The sequence below is a fragment of the Rhincodon typus genome, chromosome 16 (assembly GCF_021869965.1).
Source record: "Rhincodon typus isolate 14 chromosome 16, sRhiTyp1.1, whole genome shotgun sequence".
NCBI classification, from domain to species: Eukaryota; Metazoa; Chordata; class Chondrichthyes; order Orectolobiformes; family Rhincodontidae; genus Rhincodon; species Rhincodon typus.
In genome coordinates, this window is record NC_063347.1 from 40,187,108 (window position 1) to 40,212,859 (window position 25,752).

The following is a 25,752-nucleotide window of genomic DNA, read 5'->3' on the forward strand; positions in this document are numbered from 1 at the left end:
AGAAAGCATTTGACAAGGTGCCATATTAAAGGTTATTGTGGAAAATAATAGCTCGTGGTGTAGGGAGCAACATAACAACATGGATCAGAGGTCAAAATATTTTTATTTTGATGGTGGCTCTTAAGATATCCTTAGGCATTACTTTTGATTTTTTTGGGGACTACTTTTTGATTCTCACTAATGAATTTGTTGGCTGATGTCATGTAGTAAGAATATCTTCTGTACTTATGTTAACATATTGGATATATGGATTCTCTCAGAAGCAGAATTAGAAGATTTAAATAATATACTCAATGATCAACTCTTCATTAAACTAAGCCCACAAGGCACAAGGAAAGCCATCACATTAAACACACCTTTCACAGACTGCTGAGGTCACAGCTAACGCACTGCACAGGCATAAAGCTGGAACACTTTAGGTAGTTTACAACCCTCCTTACAGTATCTCATATCTAAATATCACTTTCAAATTTTACAATCGGCAGAGTTTGTCACAGTAGGATCCAGCACAGTCTTACAAAGTATAGTAACCCATGAACTTACATAGCCCTCAACAGGATATTCCAGGTCATTTGCAAGGAACTCATCAACTCAGTGATTAAAAGTTTTCTTGGATCCCAGTTTGCTGAGTGTATTCCTTTGTTGACAGGTTTAACATCTCTCCTGTTAGCCTTCCAATTTTCCACACAGCATCCTTGCAACTGTCCCGTCCCTACAAGCTCCTCTGTTAGCCTCCCACTCGTCACACCCCATGTTTGCAGTCTTCCTCTCCCCCTCCCCAACACAGCTCTTGTAACTCCCTTCTCCCTCCTGACATGTCTTGCAGCCTCACTTTCTACAAGCAGCTCTCTTACAGTTTTCTTCCCTCCCTCCCCATCCCCTACACACCTGTTGTATCCTCCTTCTCCCATTTTAAATCCTTCTATAGCAGCCTATCTCTCCCAGATATTCAGCCTGGGGGGAGTTCTGATCATGTGGTATCTGAAATGCAGCTGGTGAAGAATTCTTTACATTCTGTTCAATCTTCACCTTCCTCTAGCTGCTGCCTCCGCTCAGGACCAGAATACCCAGATCCGGAAAACTCTGGTAAAAGACCTCATGGCTCAGCCAGTGGCAGCTCTCAGTAGATCTCCGATCCCCTTGTTGATTTTTGACATCCCTGACACCAGCAGTAGATACATGGGAATGCCACCACCTGCAGATTTCTCTCCACACCACAACCACCACTTGGCAATATATTACCATTCCTTCAGTGTCGCTAGGTAAAAATTCTGGCATTCCCTCCCTACTAACATTGTGAGTCTACCTACAGCACATGAACTACAGTGGTTCAAGAAAGCAGCTCACAATCACTTTCTCAACTACAGTTATGGCTGGACAATAAATGCTGGCCCAGCCAATGACTCCCTCATCCTGTAAATGAATAAAACAAAATGACCTGGATGAAAGAACCATTTCTGCAGTTGATAAAATTTGCGGAGAGCACCAAGAAAGGTCAGAATGTAAGTTGTGAACAGGGTGCAAAACATCTGCAAACGGGATTTAGAGAAGTTAATTGAGCAGGCACAAAGATGGCACTTGAAGAATAATGTGGGACATGTGCTCCGGTTGCCCAGTTTGGTAGGAGGAGTGGGAAGCCAGCATATTATTTAAAAAGTGAGTGATTGGAGAACTCTGTCGTACGGAGTAATGTAGATGTCCTGATACATGAATTATAAATCTGTAGTGTGCAGGGACAATAAGTTAGTAGGAATGCAAATGCAATGTTATCATTTATTGTTAGATGGATGGAGTAGAAAAGTGGGGATGTTCACTACAGTTGAACACAGCATTAGTGAAACCACACCTCGAGTACTGTGTACTGATTTGGACTCCTTATTTAAGAAAGGAAATAAATGCATTACAAGAAGCTCAGGGAAGGTTCATTCAACTGGTACCTAGGATGGGGTGATTATCTTATGAGAGAAGGTTAAACAGACTGGGCCTGCATTCATTGGTGTTGAGAAGAATAAGAAATTATTTTATTGAGACACACTTATTGTCTCTTATTGAGAAACCTGAGAGGAGTTGACAGGATGAATGCTGAAAGAATGTTTCCCTGTGCAGAAGGAATGAGAACTAGGGAACCCAATTTGAAAATGGAGTCTTCTATTTAAAACAGAGATAAGGAGAATTCTTTTTCTTTCATGAGTCTATGAAATTCTCTTCCTCAAAGCGCAGTGGAGGCAGAATCATTGAACATTTTTAGGACAGACTTAGATTCTTGACTCACAAACAGGGGATGGCATGGTGGCTCAGTGATTAGCACTGCTGCCTCATAGCACCAGGAATCCGAGTTTGATTCCAGCTTTGGACAACTGTCTGTGTGGAGTTTGCACTTTCTCCCTGTGTCTGTATGAGTTTTCTCTGGGTGCCCCAGTTTCTTCTCACAGCCCAAAGATGTGCAGGTTAAGTGGATTGGCCATGCTAAATTGTGTAGAGTGTTCAGGGATGGAGAGGTTAGGTGGATTGGCCGTGGGAAATGCAGAGCTACAGAGATAGGGTAGGAGGGTAGGTGTGGATGTTCTTTGGAGGGCTGGTCTGGACACGATGCTTCCACACAGTAAGAATTCTACAATTCTTAAAGATTATCAGAAATTAATAGTGATGTGGGGTTGAGGCCAGTGGTGGAACAGGCTCTAGGAGGCTGAATAGCCTACTCCTACTCCTAATTTGTACCTTTGTATATTGATGAACAGCTGATGTTGACCTCCTAAAGCAGCCCTTTGCAGAGTTAATGCATGTTATTAGCAAGCAGGCTTTCTGGGCACTAGGGGAGCAGGTTGATTTCTCATTCCTGCCTAAATAAGGATTTCTGCTGATGTAACTGAGAATTGGAGGACTGGAGGTCAATGCTCCTTGCAATTTCCAGCAATGCTGCTGAGGTTTGAGCTGCCTTCACTGTCTGTGTGGAGTTAGAGCAGCTGTCCTTAAGGAGCCAGATATTACTTGTCCTCCGATTTAACATCCCCACCTCCACTCCCGGCTAAAGCACGTGTAATGACTAACAACTGATAATGTTGTTAATACCCAAGATAGTGTCAGGATAATATTCTCCTACATTTAATCTAAAAAAGGTGGACTTAGCACAACTTTTTACTTCTATGATAAGAATAATGCTCTACAGACATACTCGTAGAACATTCTGACTTTAAGGATATTCAGTCTGGGGGGAGTTCTGATCATGTGGTATCTGAAATGCAGCTGGTGAAAGATGTCTGAAAAGCTTTATTGAACTAGTCTTCTCACACATTTATATCACATGCTTAAAAATTTATGACCTTTAGCATTAAACTTTGTATAAATTTATAAATGATGCATTCAAATGTTTAGCTGAATTTGTACAGAAGTAGTTACATTTTTTATAATTGTGGTTCAATAAATTTTTGTTGTTGAAATTTGGGTGTTATGGTTAGCATAATAAATTTTGGAAAGCTTCAGTTTATCAGTGGAAGATAACTGTGCAACCACTACAGAACTGGGTGGGGTGGGAGTTTATTTTATTTTTATTTAGTGTTTGGTTGAGTGAGATTCATCGCACCAGTCTTTAAACTTCCACCTTATTATGCTTTTAAATGTTTTTTGGCATTCCTCTTGTGCGATGTCTGGCAGGTAAAATTATTCAACACTGCTTGGGGCCTTCCAAGGTCAAGCACTGTAACAACAAGGTCCACATGTCTTTTTTGTTCTAAGCAGGGGCTGCTTGCCTGTTTACCAGCCGAATGTTAAAGTGTTAAATAAAGTCCAAACCTAGCTCATTCATCCTGGGAGCAGTTTCAGTTAGTTTCTGTCTGGCTTCTCATGTACGATGGTCAATATTCTCATCTTCATCTTCAACCTCAGAAGATAGTTGTCGCTCCCCCATTTCATTAGTTTCCAAGATCCCCAACCCCTCCACCCCTATTGTTAGCTCTAGCTATGAAGAACACAGCATGCTGAAAATGATACAGCACACATTTCTGGACTACAGTAGAAGGCTCTGTTAGCAGAATCCAGGCATTGAAATCTCATCTTAAAGCATCCAATGACCCTGGTGGAAGCATGAGCAGTGTTGTATCTTTTATACTTCATCAGCCTGAGGGTTTCATAGCAATGTTATGTGCCATGTTTGGAAGAGGCACCCCTTGGCTCCCAGCAGCCATTCCTGTACGGCCTGAAGAGTTCTGTAGTTTGTAAGAGTCATGACAATTCACATGAGACTTGGTGGAGACCTCCAAGATTTGGCATTGGTGGTCACATATAATTTGAATATTGATGGATTAAAAGCCTTGCTGTCGATGAACTCTGAACTCTGTAGGTTGCTGAAAGGATTGTGTCAAAGCAATATTGGGTGCAGTCCATAGTACTGTGCACATGGGGAAAGTCAGGAATGGTGGCAAACCCATTGTCTGAGCTGCTTAACTCACCTCCTCATGGGGAAAGATTTAAAGAGCTGTGATGTGGAGAAAATGGCATCATTCACATGAATGGGTTGAGGATTGGGAGATGCCATACAGGTCCTAACAATTGCTTCTTGAAACAAGCCTGTGATATAAACATTTACGGCAGCTGTGACCTTGATGGTCACTGGGATGGGATTGTTACTCAGTCCTTTTGAGTGCAAATCCTGATCCAAAAAAAATGATACAGTTCAGTGATGATGGCCTGGGACATCCTTAATCGGCACCTGCGCTTTTGGAGAACTGGAGAAAGGTGACAGAGTAGCCTCCGATCGGGGATCTCATCATTCTCTCTGCCTCCTTGGTGGTTCTCTACTTTTTTTAAAAAAAAAAAAAATCATTAATGGGATGTGGGCATCGCTGTCTGGTCAACATTTATTGCCCAACCCTAGCTATCCTTGGGAAGGTAGTGGTGAGCTACCTTCTCGCACCACTGCAGGTCATGTGCCATGGGTTGACCCGCAATGCCATTAAGGAGGGAATTTCAAAATGTTGACTGGGCGACAGTGAAGGAACGGCAATATATTTCCTGCTCCTCCCCTCTCTGACAACAGAGAGAAAGCCACACTGGACATTGCTGTTCTTGCACAACCAAAGATTTTCACAGTACATTGCTTACTGGCAAAAGTCATCCCCCAATCATGTTAGCCTCTTCCCCAAGCCAAGACACCCCTTACACATCACAGACAATGGCCTTGTGTGCTCACAGTTCGTTGTGCAAACACAGCAGCCACAAAGTGTTGTCGTCCAGTGGAATATATTTCTGAAATGAAAAGCAAAGGCGATGGCTTTTAAGTGTGTTTCTCTGATTACACTTGCTTGGCTGATATATCAAGGAGACAGAACATACAGTGAAATGATCATGATTACTTGATTCTTAATGCGCATTCTTGGAGAATGAACATCCTGCTGGTGAGTGTGAATTGAAGCCAGTTGGATGGCATTACTGAATCACTGCAATCATGATGATAGCAATTGCAAATTCCAAAGTTCCAAAACTTCCAATGAAGTTCTTGGCCTTACAACAGTTTTACATTGCTATATACAAAGGGCTTCCAGATATTAAATAATATGAAATTATCACACATCTTTTTTGAGACTTTATGTGCAAAGGAATATTATTTGGATATGCTACTAGAAAATTCCGTTTTAATCTCAGGGAGTGTACCTATAATTTTCCAATGAGTGCTTCTGTTTTGTGAAATGCCATTGCAGTAGCACACACTTTGTCGTTTCATGTTAGTGTAACCCCATTAAAACTAAGTACTGCATTGATATTATGTGGTGATGATACAAGAAACCTGATGCACTCCTTGAAATACTAGTAAGGAGACTGCTACCATACACAGTAACTCTAGCTATAGTCTCATTAGGGGTTTTATATAATTACAGTAAAACATCTTTATTCTTCTACTGTGATACATTTGCAATAAAGGCTAACATAGCATATAATTTCCTAAATTAAAAAAAATGAAAGAACTGTGGATGCTGGAACTCAGAGACAAAAACAGAAATTGCTGGAAAAATTCAGCAGGTGTGGCAGCATCTGTGGAGAGAAATCAGAATCCACTGTTAAAATGATAAATTTGATTTCCTAATTCCTTGCTGAATCAACATTTTAACTTTCCTTGATTTGTATACAAGGAGACCCAGGGCCATCTGTGTATCAGGACTATTAAGACTGTCACTTTTTAAAAAGTATTATATATTTCCAATTTTTCCTATGAAAGTGGAGAAGTGGATAAATTTACATTTCTTCACATCATACTTTACCTGCCATATTTTTGTCCATTCGCTCAGTTAACCTGCCTATGTCCCCTTGCAGCCTCTCTTCATACTCCCCACTGCTTGATCTTGCACTGAGATTTGTGGAAAATTTGGGTACATTACACTCTGTCCCTACATTTGAGTCATGATATCAGATGTAAGTTGCTGAGGTCTAAGCATTGATATCCATATTCCCCACTATTTGCAGCCTGCCAACTGGGGTTAATGGCCTGGTTATATCTACTCTGTAAATAATGTCTACTGGAGAGAAAATGATCGATGGCAATGCATTATTCACAATTCCATGATCCCTAATTTTCCGTGGTAATCTTCCATGTGGCACCATATTGGATTTTGTTTAAAAATGCAAAATTGCTACATCCACTGATTTTCACTTCACATTAAGCCTTAAGCCTCAAGTCTAAAGCTTCTGCGCTGAGTACTTAGTGGAAATCATCAAACATGGCTTTTCTAAACTTGGTTACACCACTGCAATGTGAAGGAAATCAAAATTTGTATTTTGGGATACATTGTACAGGCAGTCCCTCGGTTGAGAATGGGTTCTGTTCCTGATTCTGCAAGTAAATTTGTAATGCAAATTGGAGCACAAAATAGCATTATATAAAAAGCCATTTGTAAGAAAGGGTAATTTTCATATGTCAGATATTTAAAATTATGTACAAGTGCTTGTAAGTCAGACGTTCGTAAATTGGGACTCTTTGTGTTCCCCCTTATAATACTTTTATCATTATTTCAGACTTGGTGGATTTAGCTTTACTTTTTTTATGCCAGTTAGATCTTTAAACAGATTGCTGGATAATGGCTGGGGTGCCTTGCATCCCATTGCATTGTGGCTTTGCTTCCTATGGCCGAACATAAAAACGCCTCTTGTTGAAGTTTTTTTTCATTTTGCACTCCTCAGAACAATTTGTAACTATTTTCAGTTATGTACTGTCAAATTAGAGACAAAAAAAAATGTTGAAGCTGGAATCCAAGGTAGACAAATAGGAGGCTGGAAGAACACAGCAAGCCAGGCAGCATCTGGAGGAAAGGAACAGTCAATGTTTCGGGTATTACTCTTCTCCAGTCCTGAAGAAGCGTTATACCTGCAACATTGACTACTGCTTTCCTTCAGATACTGCCTGGCTTGCTGTGTTCTTCCAGCCTCCTGTTTGTCTACCCTGTACTACCAAATGACTCTACTTTGACTCCACCCAAATATCAGTTTTGTCGTACAACCCTTTGACATTCTATCCCTTGAAATTTTGTTAGTGTTCCGTCATTATATTGTAGTTGATTTCCTTGTTTTAAATTTGGTCTGCTATGTTGATAAGGCAATTGTTTTAAAAGCCTCCATTTTAATTTAACATCTTTATTATCTCCATATCATATAATCTATTTGATGTTGGTTTATGTAATGATCTGTATGGCCTCCTCCCTGTAGTTGTGGTTTTAATTATTGTCAGCATCTTAAAGACCAAAAGAGTAGAACTGGTGAGCACACAGTTTAATTATGTTCATATTAGCTGTTCTGTGTTTTGTTTTGTGTTACAACAATATGAAACATGTCTCTACCCAATTTTGTACTTTCGAACAATGTCATAGAGAGGCAGCATGTGGATAAGAAATGGAAGGTGCCAAATGTTAGATTTACCCACTAAGAGCTGTGTTCCTGAAAATCCCAATGTTAAAGTGAAACAACTTTACTTGTTCCTATAGGAATCAGTGTTAAATCTGGAGTTGCATTCTGAATGTCTTTCCTTGTCAGAAAGAAGAAAAAATTGAACACTTTACATTGTAACTTTAAATATTATATTGCTAAATTCATAAAGTGGAAAATTACATGTAAAAAATACATTTTAAAATATAAAAGATTATACATATCTTTGCAGTTACAGTACCTCCTACTCACTTTTGATCTCACTTTCCCACTGTCTGGCCCACCTGGTTTCTGCAGGTTCTTCCTCTTCTAGATCTTCTAACTTGTGGCTTCTCTCTGTTCATGACTTTGAGTGTGGGGCTGAAGACACCATTGCTTAAGATCTGTACTAAGGATCCTTTACTTGTTAGGATATAGACTCCCTACTTCAGCTGTCAGGTCTTTCCTGGTCACGTCGTAGACACTGCCTGATAGCACCCTTTTCTCACTGGCTATCACCACTTCCAGGACCCATTCGGAGGCATTGGAGCTGTTCCTCTGGCTGACTATGATCTTAGCCTTCCCCCTCCTCCTCACTGTCAGGGTATCGATCATGACTGAGCATTGTACCGGTTCCTAACTCTCTCTCTCTACCTGGAACTATTTATACTTATTTATACTTACTATAATAGGTAGCCTCTCTATGAATTGAAAATAAACCTTAGATATAGATGATTTAATAAATTGATCATTTATTTTCATTTTAATGAAATTTGTCCATTAACATAGCATCCGCATTACCTCTTGACCCTTGTTCCATTCACCTAATCTGCCTTTAAACAGGCAAGACAGAATTCCCAGCCTCTCAAAGACAGCAAGTGGTTTGTTTAGATGTTGTACAATAAAGGATTCCTGCCAAAGCTCAAGTCTTGTCCATACATTGCTGTACCTCTCCCACCAATAAAATAGGACCTGCCCATTCCCACCCAAACTGGGCGACAAAATAACACGACATATTTCAATAACTCACATCTCCTTTCTCACTAAGCTTCATAATCACATCTAGTGTACATTTCCCTGACATAGCAGTGGCCTTTGCTGCTCCCTCTTCTACTAAACAATTAAATAGGACCTCTTCCCCTTGAACTTCCCTCCTTGCCTTCACCTTCCCCTCTTCCTCCTTCCCATATGTCACTTTCTGCTTCCTATGTCTTTCATTGGGGTTAGCTTACCTTCTGACCTTGAACCCATAACCACTTGAAACTGCACTTTGCTGTGACTCATTGTGTGCAATGCCTTGGGAGATGTTTTGCATTTTACAAGCTACGAACCACGAACACGAATTTAAAGTACCGTTATGTGTACATCATTCACAGTGATTGAACAATATCAAAAGACCCTTTTCATGTTGATGGTGAATTTAACATTTGTGACAAACTTTCTGCCCACAGAGAATAATTCTTGTAATAGAATTTTCCTGTCTTCCATGTGATGTTGCAGCTTAAAAATAGCACAACAGAAGTGGTCTGGCTATCAAACATCTGAGGAGCTTTGTTCGTTATAAGTAATGTCATTTTTCCAATTACATTCACTTATAATGGCAAGAAATCTTGTAGCTTACCTCTATAATCATACCCTGAACTTTGAAACAAAAACAGTGACTGGCACTCTAAACCTAAGTGTTTCTGAAGCATTCAGAATCAAAACTAAAGATCACTTAACAAAAATAATGACCACTCTATTTATTCTATGTCAAAATGCATTATCTTAAATGAATCAAGGACTGTGAAGAGGTGATTGCTTTTTAAAGTAAATAAAAGCAGGTGATTCTATCATAATAAAATTTAGAGCATAATGTTTTTCTGTTCTTAAAATAGCTGTATCAAAGAAATTATATTAATGAATGGGACATTTGTGGGGAACTAGCTGAGGTGTATCAGATTGAGCAGCATGGACAGTATGGATGGGAAGTAGTTGTTCCCTTTGAAGGGTCAGTAACAAAGGGCATAATTTTAAGATGAAAGGCAGGAGAACGTTGTGGGTGTCTGGTTAGTTGGGGTCGGAAACTGCACAACTTTTCAAATGAGAATTTGAAATATTGTAACATTCACAGCTGTAGACAATATGCTGGAAGTGGGACAATGTAGATTTAGAGTAGTCTTTTATCTGTGCAGATGCAATGGGCCAAAAGGCCTCCTCTGTACATATGATTCGATGATTAAGGTTTGATTTGAGCAGATTTATGTAATTCAATCTAATCCACTGTATTTGCTTCTCTCAACATGGTTTCCTGTATACTGGGGAAATGAAACACAGATTGGGTGACTGCTTTATGGAACAGTAAAAATGACCCTGGGTTTCCAGTTGCCTGCCACTTCGATGCAACACCCTGTTCCCATATTTCTATCTCAGGCCTGCTGCAGTGCTCCAGTGCAGCTTAACGCAAGCTGGAGGAACAACACCTCATCTTCTGCTTAGGCACCTTTCAGCCTTCAGGACTCAACATTTTGACTCAACAATTTCAGAACATGATCACCCTCCTGCATGTTTGTTACATACATCCTGACACATCTAGATCCCGTTTTGTGTGGGTTGGGTCCAAGCAAAGGCAATCCATTTTTAGCCATTTATATTTCTCGTTAGCATGCTTTCACAATCTATCTCTCTCTTAGCTTATCATTAGTCCCCCTGTTTGCCTTTCCTTTCTTTCTCTCTCACTCTCTCTCTCTTTCTCAACACCCATCACTATGTATTGTATTCACTCTATTCCGTACCACCCTCAACAAAAAGCCATCATCATCAGCATAAATGCCACCATTTCCTAGCTGGTTTCAGTATTGAAAAAGGGTCACTGGACTCAACACATTAACTCTGTTTTTCTCTCCACAGATACTGCCAGACCTACTGAGTTTCTCCAGCACTTTCTGTTTTTGTTTGGAGTTTACAGACAAAATTTGTCTCTATTGTCTGCCAGTTCACTTTGTGCAGCTATCTGATCTTTGTGCGGATACAGTCATCTTCCTGGAGATTTTCATTTTTAGTGTTAAATGTCATGCTGTCTTCGTCGAGAATGTGCATCTTTTAAGGTGAATTATAGTCTGACATTTGATTTCTCCTGTTTGTATTTTTCTCTGGTGTGATATGGATCGTCAAAACCTAGGAATTAAAAGTTGCTGAGGTTTCAGTTTTAATCTGTAGCATTGGAAATGAGTAAGACTGTGCTACTGAAATGGAATCGGAATAGATAGGACCATGAATCACAGGATCATAACACTGATTATTGGACAACACAAGTGTGCCAATTTAAATTGCCTTAAATAGGATCCCATAACCAGGTATTCACTTGTTTTTAGCTCAGATCCCAGATGGTACATTGGGCATTCTTGACAAAGGAGACAGCAGAGTGCACTAATTAAAGAATAAATAGGCTCTCTTCATCTGTTCAATTCGTTCACAGTATTGTGAAGAGGCCATCTATGAATGCGCAAAGCCAGAACAAGAATCGAATAAATAAAGTCTTTAAGAGTGAAACTGAACTGTGCATGAACTGATGTTATTAGCCTTTTCTTTATTTGACAGCATTGTTTTTGTGGAGTTTGTGTTCTCTGTTCTTTAGGCATTTGTGGTTTGGTTTCTACCATTTAATGTTTTGTTAAAGTCTATGTCCACTAGTGGAGCCAGATGAGGACATTGTGTCTAGTGTGGAGTGGAGATCTGAGAAATGATCAACATCTGTAATATCAGCCTCTATTCTCACTCTGTCTGCTGGGTGCCTTGCTCAGTATATCCTGAATTTTCTGTTCAGTTTCTCATTTTCAACATCTGCAACTTTTCTTTTCTCTCCAATGTGATAAATGAATTTTCAGTCTTGCATACATAAATCTTCAAGGATTTGCAAGGGGGCCTAGATTCCAGTAAAGCATGTTACGGGTGGCAAGAACAGATTCTTGAGAAGTTTGCATTCCAGGTCTTTTAGTTCCCTAGCATGTTATTTGTGTTGTTGAATGGTTTAAAATAAAACTACTGAGGAGCTCATTGTTGGTCAACCAATACCATTCCTGGCTTTTCTTCCCTTATGATGGACCTTTTCTCCTGAAATGAGAGAAAGGGAGAGATTAAGTGAGATGACATTGGGTTCTGCTGGTGCAGGTGGGTACTGTGTCCCAAGTGACTGAGGAAACGGTGCAGAGGGCATGCAGTATCTAGGGCTGTTGGGATGAGTGAGAGCAAGAGAGTGAAGATGTTGAGTACAATAATGGGAGTAGAACACCAGCTTTGGTGGCATGTGCATGCAATTGCAGAGATAGTGAGTACGAGATAGCTGAGAGAAGATGGCAGGACTTACCCTGTCAGTGACCTTCTTTCTGCACTGCTAGCTGTTTTGTCAAACTGAATTGGGTGGTAACCTCAGACCAGGCTGACAAGGTCTAGTGCAGTCATTTTTACTGGTGATCCTGGGGGAAAAGGACATTCTTTGCTTCAACCCCTGTCCACTAGGATCTTGAAGTCTGTGTCCGCAAAATATGGCGTCCATTTCCACTTGTCTTCTGTTGCACCCATCAAGCTGTGTGCGGCACACAGGGCACCCCTGGAATGCCAAGTGCACAGTGCCCTTCTGAATGTGGCACAGTGCCAGGGATGAAGTGGAAAAGTCTTCAAGTCTTCAGAGTAGCATTGGGTGAGGGGGAGCCATAGGGGTTGTGGTAGATAGTTAATGTGGTGGGTTTGGGGTGATAGTGCAAGAATCCCAGTAAGACTCAAGGATAGAAACCAAATATTGCCTTCCACACTTGCACGGAATGCAATTTCTTTTCAGGTGTCCTATATTCATTCACAGGATGAGGGGTGCCACTGGCTAGGCAGTATTTATTGCCCATCCGTAATTGCCCAGAGGGCAGTTAAGAGTCAACCACATTGCTGTGGGTCTGCAGTCACATGTAGGCCAGACCAGGTAAGGATGGCAGTTTCCTTCCCTAAAGGATATTAGTGAACCAGATGGGTTTTTCCTGACAATCAACAATGGATTCACGATTACCTTCAGATTCTTAATTCCAGATATTTATTGAATTCAAATTTAACCATCTGCCATGGCGGGATTCGAACCCGGGTCACCAGAATGTTATCTGGGTTTCTGGATTAACGGTCCAGCGATGATACCACTAGGCCATCACCTCCCCCAAACTGTAACTTAAAATCCAAAAGCCATTGCAGGTCAGATTTTTAACATTCAGATATGCGGTGTCTGCTTGTCTCACAAAAATCCAGCTTGTCCAAAATGTACATGACCTTGTGTAACCAATAAGTGAGCACCACATACTTTAATGTTTAACCTCCAGATTGTAAAACAAAACACAACTGATACCTTCTCTGCAACACAGCTGTACTGAAACTTCAATTTGCCCAGTTTGTGTTTCCAAAAACATAGATGCGGTCCTTGCGCTTTTGGACCACAAGCTATCCCACAGTACTTTTGAAGTGTTGTCATTATTGCAGTGTGAGAAAGATGTGATTCATTTAATCGCAGGAAATCCCACACGCTGCAAAGTGATGATAATTAGTTTGATTATGGAATAAGTATAGAGCTGAACACAAGAGATAACTCCCGAACCCACCCACGCTGTACGCTGTACTGCCATGGGATTTTTTTTCCAATTCAAGGGAGATGGAGCATTAATTTAATGTATCATCTGAAAGACTCAACACTATCTTGCAGAATTAAGAAGAGGAAACAGCTACTTTAAATAACAAATAAATAATACCTAGGAAGATATGAATACTTTGCCTTAATTAGCGCGAAGATATCCGCAATTTAGTTTAAAATTATTTTCTCTTCAAGGAAAAATAATCCTAATTGTTGAAATGAAACTTTATTGATAATTTAGACAGAGATAATTTGATTGTTATGTAAATGAAACATGCAATTGTTTTGTAAAATGCAGTTGTTTTGTAAAAATCAGAACAAAAAAAAATCCACAGTTATTGTCCTTTATGTGGATGAAGTATTTTGTTAAGGACCAATTAATTCCAGCAACATTAACACTGTGATAATATTAGGGCCATCAGAGAGTATATGAATATATTTTACTTAAAAACTTGAAGACAGAAAGTACATTAAACAGTATAGAAAGAACATTAACACAAATGAATGCAACTTTAAATGAAAAATATTTAAATATATTATCTATTAGAATTTACAGGAGGTCTCAGACAGGACAGTAATCCCAGTATTGAAGTGGAAGTCATTAATACCATCAACCCTTGTTGTAATGAAACAAATAAGATGTTGGACTGCATAGCAAAGGGTAAGAGGCACAAACAAAGTACATACCTGCAAACTATTAAGTTTCACATTGCCGCTCACAGCTTTTGTAGGCCTAATAATATGTTGGCATTCACTGCTCGGATGCTGTCTAAACCAGGTCTTTCTCAATTTAGACTAGACTACACCTTCTCTCACCCATCTTCCTGCAAGAATGCGATCCCCTACTCCCAATTCCTCTGCCACCAACACTTCTGCTCCCAAAATGGGCGTTCCACTCTAGAACATCCCAGATGTCCTCTTATTTCAAGGACCACAACTTCCCCCCCTTCAGCAGTCAAAAACACTTTCGACCACATCTCTTGCATTTCCCGCACCTCTGCCCTCACATCCCCTCCCCGCAACAAAACCAAAGACAGAATCCCCCTTGTCCTCAAGTATCACTCCACTAACCTTCAGATTCAATGTATCATTCTCCGCCACTTCTGCCACCTGCCGTCTGACCCCACAACCAAGGATAGATTTCCCTCCCCACCCCTATCTGCCTTCCGTCGGGACTGCTCTCTCCATGACTCCCTCGTCCACTCCACAGTCCCCACTAGCTCTACCACCCCAGCACATTCCCCTGCAACCGCAGGAAGTGCTACACCTGCCCCTACACCTCCCCCCTCACCTCCATCCAAGGACCCAAAAAAACCTTCCACATCAGACAGATGTTCACGTGCACATCCGCTAATGTGGTCTACTGCATCCGCTGTTCCCGATGTGGCCTCCTCTACATCGGTGAGACCAAGCGGAGGCTCGGAGACCGCTTTGTAGAGCACCTGCGCTCTGTTTGCGACAAACAACACCTTCCAGTCGCGAACCACTTCAACTCCCTCTCCCACTCCCTGGATGACATGTCCATCCTCGGCCTCCTCCAGTGTCACAACACGCCACCCGGAAACTGGAGGAGCAGTACCTCATATTCTGCCTTGTGAGCCAACAACCCAATGGTCTCAATGTGGACTTTACTAGTTTCAAAATCTCCCCACCTCTGACCTCATCCCATGACCAACCCTCCCTCTCATCCCCGCCTCCTTGACCTGTCCATCTTCTCTCCTGCCTACCTGCTCCTCCCACCTCACTGACCAATCTCTACCACTGCCTACCTGCACTCATCTATCACCATCCTACCTACCTTCCCCAGCCCCACCCCTCCTCTCTATTTATTTAAGAGTTCCCTTCCCCCTCCCACATTTCTGAAGAAGGGTCCCACCTGAAACGTTAACTTTCCTACTCCTCTGATGCTGCCTGGCCTGCTGTGTTCCTCCAGCTCCACACTGTGTTATATCTTTCTCATTTTAATTCTGATTTCAACAATCATTGAACTGATTCCAACCTCTTCATGGTGCATCTAGGGATGAGAGTTGGACTGCTAAAACTGAAAGGTGGAACAGCTGGAATCAATTCAAATTGCAGCAGCATTTTGGAGCAACATCAAGGAGGAAAGGAACAACAGAATGAAGGAACTAAGATGGAGGAGGAAAGAAATTAAGTCAGCAGCAGAGCTGGTAGCAAATAGAGAGCAAGTGGTGACATCAATTTGAGAGTGGAAATGATCCTGCTGATTACTGGGGCAATATTAACTAAATGAGGGAGATGATGGGGAAGAATGTAGTCTTAATTTAGAGGGGAGAACGTAACAGAATTAGTTAAGGGGAAGTGGCAAAACGGCATTAACTCAGAATGAGAGGGGAATGGGAGAAAAGAATGATGCGTTGACTGGTCTTGTAATACAAGCTAAAAGTGAAAGGGCAGTGTTGCTAGTTTAAACAAGATGAGAAGAGATTTATAAACTTGTGTTGTGATACAGGTAATAAGATGCCAGGTTGAAATGAGAACATAGTGGGAGAAGAATGCCAGAATTAGCTGGACAGAGGTTGGATGAGTAGAAATACTTGTGTGGGTCAGTTGTTGGTTGGGGTCCACTGCTCCTGTAGAGGAAATGCTGTTTAATATAAGAAAGCAACCAACTAGTCAGATCTCACATCCCAACTCTCTCATCCTAAATCCCTTTGCATTCTCTTTTTGTATCATTTAATTCAAGCATGAAAGTAAGTTACCTGTCTAATACTACAGACCAGAATACAACAGTTATGGAGGAATTATTTTATTTGAATGCAGAAAATATCATTTTGACACTTAGCGATTACAGTTTATTGAACCAATGCACTAATTGACACCACTTAGAATATCACTCAATCCTAAATTTAGAAACAGAATTGGAGAGACATGAAAATTTATTTTCAAGAACTGTGACTGAAACCAGGGTAAAATCTTTTCAATAGTTAATCATCTGAAATGGTTTTCAGTTGCTTTTTCTTGCTTTTTGTTATGAGAACAGTGCCATGTTACAGCTTATTGTTGAGTTTCTTTAAACAGTTGTTGATAATTTTCTTTTCTTTTTTCATTCACGGGATGCAGGCGTCACTGGCTAGGCAGCATTTATTGCCCATCTTTAATTCCCCAGAAAACAGTTAAGAGTCAACCACATTGCTGTGGGTCTGGAGTCACATGTGGGCCAGACCAGGTAAGGATGGCAGTTTCCTTCCCTAAAGGACATTAGTGAACCAGATGGGTTTTTCCCGACAATAGATTCACGGTCATCATTAGATTTTTAATTCCAAATGTTTGTTGAGTTCAAAGATGGCAGGAATTTGAACTGACCCATCTGGTTCACTAATGTCCTTTAGGGAAGGAAACTGCCATCCTTACCTGGTCTGGCCTACATGTGCCTCCAGACCCACAGCAATATGGTTGACTCTTAACTGCCCTTATGTGATATCTTCACCTGCAGAGTGTTGGTCGAGCTGTAAGGGCAAAATTTCTAAATTATTTGTAAAACACCATTTTCTGTAAAACTGCTCTGGTGATTTCACACACTCCCACCCAGCTTCAGCATTGCTTGTCCAATGAAGGCAAACTGCTTTCAATCCTTTCAAGATATTCTATATAGCAATTTCTTGTTGTATGAATGGAATAAGGTTAAATAGAATTTGATGTATCTTTTGATAGAAATGTTATTTCATTATCTCCTTCTCATTGATAAATCAGACTTTTACAATATCAGTAATCACAAAATGTGAAAGTTGTAGTGCATTTGTAGCGCAGAAGGTGGAAAATCTCTTCACAATTGTTGTCTTGTATATATAGACAGGGAAGTGATGCCCCCTTGTGGTTTCAGCAGGTAAATTTCCAACAACGGTATTTATTTATAGAGCAACTTGAATGTGATAGAAGAGTGGTTAAAATCATGGATGCTCGAGAGGCCAGAGTTAGATGAGTGCTGATAACTCAGAGTTCGTGCAGAGATAGAGGCAATGCCATGGAGAGATTTAAAAACAAGAATGAAAATTTTTGAAATGTGTGTTCCTTAACTTAGAGTGGTTGTAAGTCAGTGTGCACAGTGGTGAGGAGTGAATAGATTTGTGCATCAAGTTAGGACATCGATAAGAGTTTTGGGTGACAGCAAGATATGAAGGTAGAATAAGGATAACCAGTTACAAATAATTTAAACAGTCATAGCTGGAGGTAGCAAAGGCAAGGAACAAGTGTTTTATTAACAGAAGAGCTGAGGAAGTTGGGGAGATGGAAATGAACAGTCCTAATGGGGGTATTGATAGGTTACAGTTTATTGGGCCAATGCATCAATTGACGCCACTTAGAATATCATTCAACCCTAAATTTAGGTTAAGGTTGAAAGCTCAATCAAAGCTTATCAGATATATTGCCGATGTTGCAAACGGCCTGGTTCAGTCTCATACAGTACCCAGACAGAGGAATGGAGTTAGTGATGAGAGTGCAGTTTTGTTGTGGGAACATAGGACAAAAGCTTCAGTCTTACAAGTATTTAATTAGAAGTATATAAGCCCATGGAAGTGTGTCAGGTTTTTTTTTTGAACACATTTGTATGCCCTGTTGGCTTGTGTAGTGTCTTTTAAAAAAAAACGTGTGTTGTTTCTTTATGTTCAGTGGAACAGTGATAATTATTGGGGATGTTGATGAATTTCTGTGAGAGTCCAAAACCCCTATATATCAGCAGAAATATAGGTAATATTTTTACAAAGTGATTGTATGATATAATAAAGTAGTTAGTGGTACAGAAAAAGGAGCTTCTGAAAACCAAACAGTAGTTCCCAAAATCAAAAGTATTCTTCAGTGAAAGGTATTTTTAAGAAAGATTAAGTCTGTTGCCTCTTAATCAGATTGTCCATGTGTCAAACCACATTGAGGCATTTTACTTAGATTACCGTTGCTCATCTGACTCATCTGATTAATTTTAGTTTTACAAGCTCAGAGTGGAGGTTTAAGGTGGATTGTTGGGGAGAATCTAGGCAAGTTTAAGACAGAGGAAAATTGATATTGTTCAGTTTGCCATTGTGCTGAGTTCTGGCAAAATCTGCATTTCAGATTGTCCTGTCAACCACCAACAAAGAGCTTGTAATGGGACAAAAAAGAATGGGTAAACTGGGATGAACAAAGTAAAAGACTTTGGAGATAATTACATATCTATTTGAACATTTCTCATAATATTTAGATCTTTCCACAACTACTTCATTGCAGCGTTTTCTTTTTTTCTTTTTGCTAAAAGATTTCTTTGTGAGTTTTGTTCACTATTCTACTTACAAAGTTGGTACTGGAATAAGAAAATGAATTACCTCGGAGCAATTATCAAGTCAAAAAAAAAGTTCTCCCCATGAAAGAACCCATTTTATGCATAAAAAGAGTGACATCAAAGCTGTGTAAAAACAGCTAACGGCAAATCATTTTTAATTTATATGGCTAACTACCATAGCATCTTGAAAGCTTCTTCTGTGTGCTGTTGATATCTTTATATGCATAACTAATTAAGGGAGCTTTCGTTTTATAAGGCCATTTTTTTTTGCCATTTAATCTAGGCCACTGTAAACAATGTTTCAGTCATAGTCAAAAGCGATCACTTGCGTTGAGTGGAGTAAACGTGGCTGCGTTTCGAATACATATTGATTATTTTACAATACTAGTAGATGCTTCATCAAACTTGAAATGTTGGAACTTAATCATTATAAGGTAGGTTTTATAGAAAAGTGCTTTAAATGGTCAGTATTTAATTTTTCTTTTAGAATTGGCTGTTCCAGCAACACTTGAAAGCAACATTACTCACTTTTTACTACTCAAAGTTTTGATATTCTTGATTTACTTACCTTCTAATTATACATAGCTAATGGTACCTATTGCAAAGACTTTACAATTTCCAAAACAACTAATAAAGGTAACCAATTTTTAGATGCAAAGATCTCATGAAAGGACTGCTCATCAATGCTAAACAGTTACTTGCAGCTGAACTATCAGCAAATGGGCATTTTACTGAATTAGAGTGTAAATTAACTTTGTAATTTAATATGTGGTAATTGGCTTCATGACTGTGAAAACTGTGTTGCAATTTTAAGGCTCTTTGTTATACCGTTGAAGGAACAGCTTTGAAATCAGTAAAATCGTAGGTCGACAATACAGCTTTGCAGCCTTGCTTGTAGCTCAATTGGAGTAAACTCACAAACTGTGATGCTCTTATAAAATCTTCCAAAAGAAGAAATACTTTGAAGTTTCTTCCTAATAATATTTTCTGAAGGAACGTGATCTTGAATTTTTGTTGCCATTTTGTTTCATTCCTCAGAGTCTCACTTGTTGGCCAGGAAGACCTTCACAATTATGCATAGGCTTTTGTTACACTGTGCATGATGTTACACTTCAGTAATAACAACAAATGACAGCATAAAACTGATTTGTTTTTAAAATTCTCTTCTACATGCAGGTGCAAACCCACCTTGAAAATCCAACCAAATACCACATTCAACAAGCCCAAAGGCAGCAGGTAAAGCAGTATCTGTCAACCACTCTAGGCAACAAGCTGACAAACCAAGCCTTAAGCATGCCCTGTTCTAACCAACCAAGTGATCATGCCATGCCTCCAGGAACTGGAAGCAGTGCACCGAACAGCCCAATGGCAATGCTAAACATCAGCTCAAACTGTGAAAAAGAGGTAATCCTAAAATTCTTTTTACAGAACCTGCTGGGTTAGTAGTTAAAAAGTAAATCATTAAACAGTGTGTGATCAACTTAAACATGAATTTTAGTGGTTATTTATTGATTCATCTTATAAAATCAGCCCTGTATCGTTAAGATAAAATTGAACATTTTATACTTTTTTTTGCAGTTTGATAGAACTATTGTGAATTTTATATTATTTAATAATATTTTGCTTCTTTGAATTCAAGAATGAAAGATTAAAATCAAATTTGTATATTAGTAGGGGCAAAAGGTTGAGAAAGTCTCTTATGGAGGCGCATGTCTTAATATGTATCAGAAGTAATAGCATTGTAGGTGCAGTCATTCTAATTCTGACAGAATTTAGTGGTCAACACACAGTGCAAGAACATTGCTTCTTTCATCACACGATCCCTACAGTGTGGAAGCAGGCCAGTTGGCACATCAAGACCACACCGACCCTCCGAACAGCATCCCACCTAGACCCATCCCCCCCACCCTATCCCTGTACTCCCGGAATTTTCCATGCTAACCCTCCTAGCCTGCACATCTTTGGACTGTGGTAGGAAACCAGAGCACCTGGATGAAACGTACACAGATAGGGGGAGAATGTGCAATCTCCACACAGACAGTTACCCGAGGGCGGAATTGAACCCAGGTCCTTGGCACTGTGAGGTAGCAGTGTTAACCACTGAGCCAGTGTGCTGCCCATCGATTTATGTTTAATGTTAAATGTAGATGTGAAGAAACAAAAAATAAATTGTTAAAGCTATATCTGGATTTTAGTCACTGTAAAACATTGTGTTTCTAACACATTAATGCTTTTGACACTACTGCCCACTCAGTAAATCTCACCAGGTTCAACACGTATGTTTGCCACTCCAATAATATCTGTTAATACACCAGCAGTGGCACATTTGATTGTTTTAGGGTGTGGCTTATCAATGATTTGCACTTGTTAAAAAAATCTGTCCTCAAGAAATGTGAGAATAGAATTTAGTGGCTGATCCTCACCCATGATTTATGATACTTGACAACCTATTCCACGTAGTTGTAGCATCTGGATAGCCCAAAATAACCTGTGCAGAGCAAGTTTTTAAAAATACTCATAGGAGGAAATCCATTATAATCACTCTGCAGAACATTTCCCAATGGAGTCCAGTTATCCTATAATGAAAGTCGTATGTTTAGAGGCCTAACTATTTACCCAACTTAAACCTAAAAATGATCAATGTGTTGTCTATTTGTGTCAGGAAATAACCCAACCATTCAAAGGACGGCCATTATTATGTGGATAATTACTGTTAAGCGAAGATTGGTAGAAAATGATAGACTATTAAAAATTCTATATTTATTTTGTTGATATAAATATACACAATATTTATTGTATTCTAAAAGAAGAACATTGGATACTAATGTCACCTCTGGTTGGTTTGAAAATTAATAATGTGTTTTGCTTCATTACATTGGATGCTTTTGTAACTTATTTTTAGTGTATCAATTACAGGATGCTTATCAGCGCATACATGTGCTATTTGGTGCTGTCATCTATGAAATATTTTGCTTTTAAACAAGGACTTAAACTTGTGGAAGTTATAGTCTGAAGAAATACAACCACTAATATAAGGATTTACTAGCAATAGAATTGAAGCCAATGTTAACTTTACCAAAATTTATAAATGAGTTTGCGGATCAGTTGTATTACTGCAATATACAGTTCAAAAGAAATTAACATATAAGGACTGTTTTGTGAAACAAGTGTAACCACAACAAAGACAAGAACAAACAAAGTGTTGGTGAGGATCTTCTATTTATAGATCAGCACTGTATACTTTTCTACACAAGATAGTTTTAGTGTCTGAAGACGTCCTATTGCAGTGTTAGCAATAGCTGAGTGGCCTATTTAATTTAAATTTGTTAATGTTTTACAGTACAGCAACAATACAGCTTATTTACTTGTGTTTCTAGGTAAGGCATTTCTATTTTGGACATAATTGATGGTCCAAGTGCAAATTGCATCCAAAATTGCTTTGGTTTTCTGGAGTCACCCCCCACTCCCCCAGTATTTGACTTTAACCAACAGAATCAGGCAAAGTATTAACACCATAAGTATACATTTTTCCTTTGGAAAATATATATTTTTGATATACTATATATAAAAATAAATATTTCAATGTTAACTTGGTGCAGTTTAATTACTAAAGCCAAAAAATGGGCTAATCACAAAGGTAAGCATTTTTATCATTGTCTAGATCGCCAACTGTAAATATCCATTTTGGACATAGCTAAAAGTGTCCTTACACCTAAAATTTGCTGAATTTAAAAGATTCATTTGGACCCACCGAAGAGAGGCAATTAACAAAAATTCACAATGGTATTTTATCTACTTTTGAAATTGGCTGTTTTGAGAGGGGCTAGATTATTGCACAAAAGGTATCAGGAATTTGATTGGTGTTGCGTATAATAGGTGCCTGAAATTCTTCAATCTTTTGCGCTGGTTTCATGTGAATTGTTATGAAGAAAACAGGACAACCTAGTGGGAACCCCACATTATAGTTCCCTTTGGTCATAGCATCACGATTTTGCAGCATACTGACAAATATTGCACTTCAACTCTTAGATTTTTAAGTGACCTATCAGAAAGTTGGATAGGGTATTCACTGTCTTCAACGGGTTGTGTAATTTAAGTAAAAGGCATTCATTCAATTCCTCTGATGGAGGCTTTTAAAGGCTGTCTCTCTCTTAATTGTATTGTGCTTTATTTCTTGGGAGGCTTGCTAGGGGATGTTAAATGTTAATTCTCTGAGTTTGTGGTATATTTTAAATATGCCTAGTAATACAAGGCCCACAATCTTTAGGGAGTTTTTACAGAATATCTAATATTTTTCTTTTTGTCTCTGTTGCAGGTCTGGTTACCAGAAATGAAAATGGTAATAAAAAGTAACTTAAAAATGCTAATGTTTCACTGAAACCTGTTGAATGTGTTGCCTTATTATTAATTGTTAAAATCAATAATTATTTTGAGTTTGTCATTTCATGTCAGAATTTATGTGTTAAAAATAAATAACTCTATATGAGGCAAAAACAGAAAATGCTACTAAGCAGTTCAGGCAGCTTCTGTGGGTAAAGAAATAGCATTAATGTTTGATGTTGATGATCTATCATTAGAGTGGGGTATTTTATTAGTTAGGACTGGTTTTGATTTGGTAATGCATAATGATGGATGGTGCACTGTTTACTCCTCTCACACTGATGTCATGCCTTGCCCTTTACCCCTTCCTTTTGCCTCACCATCTCTTTTACTCTCATTTTAAAACCCTTCTCAAAATTCAACGCTTCTATGAAAGTTTGGCCTGTGCTGTGAAACTCTCCTTTTGTTAATTATCAGTTATCAGTCTATTAAGTGGACTGCAAGTTGCAGAGAATCGGGTGGGTACCATGTCTTTTATGAACCAATTGACACATTTTCAGCTGTTTTCTCACAGAGCTCCTTTACATTTAGGATTCATAGTTCAGGTTCAAAAACTACCTACTACTACCAAAATTTGCCTTTCACCTTTCAGATGTGTGATTGCATCTAAGTCAGATTGTGAATTAAATTATCTGTCATTTAAAAGCAGTAGAATGGAAATGGACTAAATTCTATCAAGGTCAGTCTACCTGCTGATGCAGATTATTGGGCATGAATAAAAATCTACATCATAAAGTTTGAAACTCGTTTCATTGTCAAATTATCATCAGGAGAAAACTAGCATTTTGATATGAATGGCAAACAATAATTTGGCAAGCCTGATGACTAATGATTAATGTTAAAATTAGGTTTATAATTTTCTGTTCATTAAAAGAACACTGGTGTAACAGATGGCTGTGATGGTGATAATTTTAACAAGTTCCAAGATGAGAGAAGCAAGCTTAGTGTGATCTCACATTTTTCTCTCAATGCTATAAACGAAGCTGCTTGAAAAATGAAATTACTATGAATAGTTCAAAGAATTTTAAAATTAAAAATCACTATATCCTGGCAGATCTGAGGCTTTTGTTTCTTACATGCTCTTTTTCTGCTGCTTGGTACAGATGGACGATGTCATTGATGACATTATTAGCCTGGAGTCAAGTTATAATGATGACATCCTTGGACTGATGGACCCAGGAGTTCCAATGGCTAATACGGTAATTTTGTACCTCCTATCAATTTGGATTAGAGTCATAGTCATAGAATCATACAGCATGAAAACAGTCCCTTCGTTCAGCTAGTCCATGCCAACCATGTTCCTAAACTAAACTAGTCCCACTTACCTGCATTTGACTCATGTCCCTCCAAACCTTTCCTATTCATATACTTATCCAAATGTCTTTTAAATATTGTAACTGTACCTGCATCCACCACTTCCTCTGGCAGCCACACACAAACCACTTTATTGTTTTCCTCTTCTCCTTTCCATCATCTTTTTGATATGCTGCTACTCCTTCCCTTCGGTGACTGGAATGAAGGTGGGTCTTTCGAGATAAAGAAAATTGTGGCATTATCAGAACTTTTTTTTTAAACACAGTTCACGTGTAGAATTCATTTAAATAAGTTTGGGCCAATTTTCTATTTGTCTGTGGGTTCACCCTAAATTTCAGATACATATGTAACCCATATAATGTTGTGCTGGAAGCTGCACATTACATGAAAAACTACGACATTACCTGCCAGCCAGGAAACAACACTGCACTCTCGTTACTTAGGATACTAACTTTTCCTCATGAAAACTTCTGAGGAGGAAACCTAAATTAAATGTCTTTTGAGCAAAGTACTACATCAATAATAGACATACTCCTTGAGTACAATTTTTCCTTTACCATGAAAAGTTAAATTCAAGAAATTATGATTAATTAATTAAGTGTAAAATTGTGAAATCAGTTAGCATCTAAAATTGTATTGTACTTGTTTTCATTTTATGACATTTAAAGTGCAATAGCACTAGTCTGAGACAAACAAATGTTAAGGTATAATTGTCAGACAATGAGTGAAGAAACATATTGTACCATAATCACACTGAATAGAGCCTATCCATTTGGTTGTAAATGTTAACAGCTTTAAAATGACAATAACTTTGAAGCTATATCAAAAAATAAGCGACCTTTTATTTAATCTTTAATACTATTCATGATCTGCAAAAGTGGCCACTGCTGACACCTACACAATTGCAAGACAGGACTTCATAGCAATTCATTGTGTTATGAAGTTGTGTAGAGTAATCATGAATTGGAAAGCAGGAAGCTAGAATTTGTTTGTATAAAAGGGATAAAGGAAAACAGTGTGTGGCCCCTTAGAGGTAAAGTGCTTTTCTTAGCTCGGAGATTATAGACAGTTCTAAAAATTGAAATATGTATCAATTGGCTGTGTGATTGAAAACCTTAGGCTTGTTTTTGATGTTTTGGCAACTAGCTTGAATCAGCCAATTAATTTAAACCAAGCACTTAGAAACTGAAAGCCAATTGAATTCAAATCTGGCTTCGCAGTGGGGTGTTGCCTGGCCTGCTGTGTTCATCCAGCTCTA

The 25,752-nt window shown here is 38.9% G+C and overlaps 1 protein-coding gene across 2 annotated transcripts in view; it reads left to right on the forward strand.

Annotated features, from left to right (window-relative positions):
* mitfb (melanocyte inducing transcription factor b) overlaps positions 1-25,752 on the forward strand; it is a 265,246-nt gene that overhangs the window by 212,187 nt on the left and 27,307 nt on the right. For both annotated transcript variants that reach the window (XM_048606508.1, XM_048606509.1), the window contains exons 3-5: positions 19,977-20,204; positions 23,116-23,139; positions 24,284-24,379. In XM_048606508.1, coding sequence (XP_048462465.1) covers positions 19,977-20,204; positions 23,116-23,139; positions 24,284-24,379 — 348 coding nt within the window. The remainder of the gene's footprint in view (positions 1-19,976; positions 20,205-23,115; positions 23,140-24,283; positions 24,380-25,752) is intronic.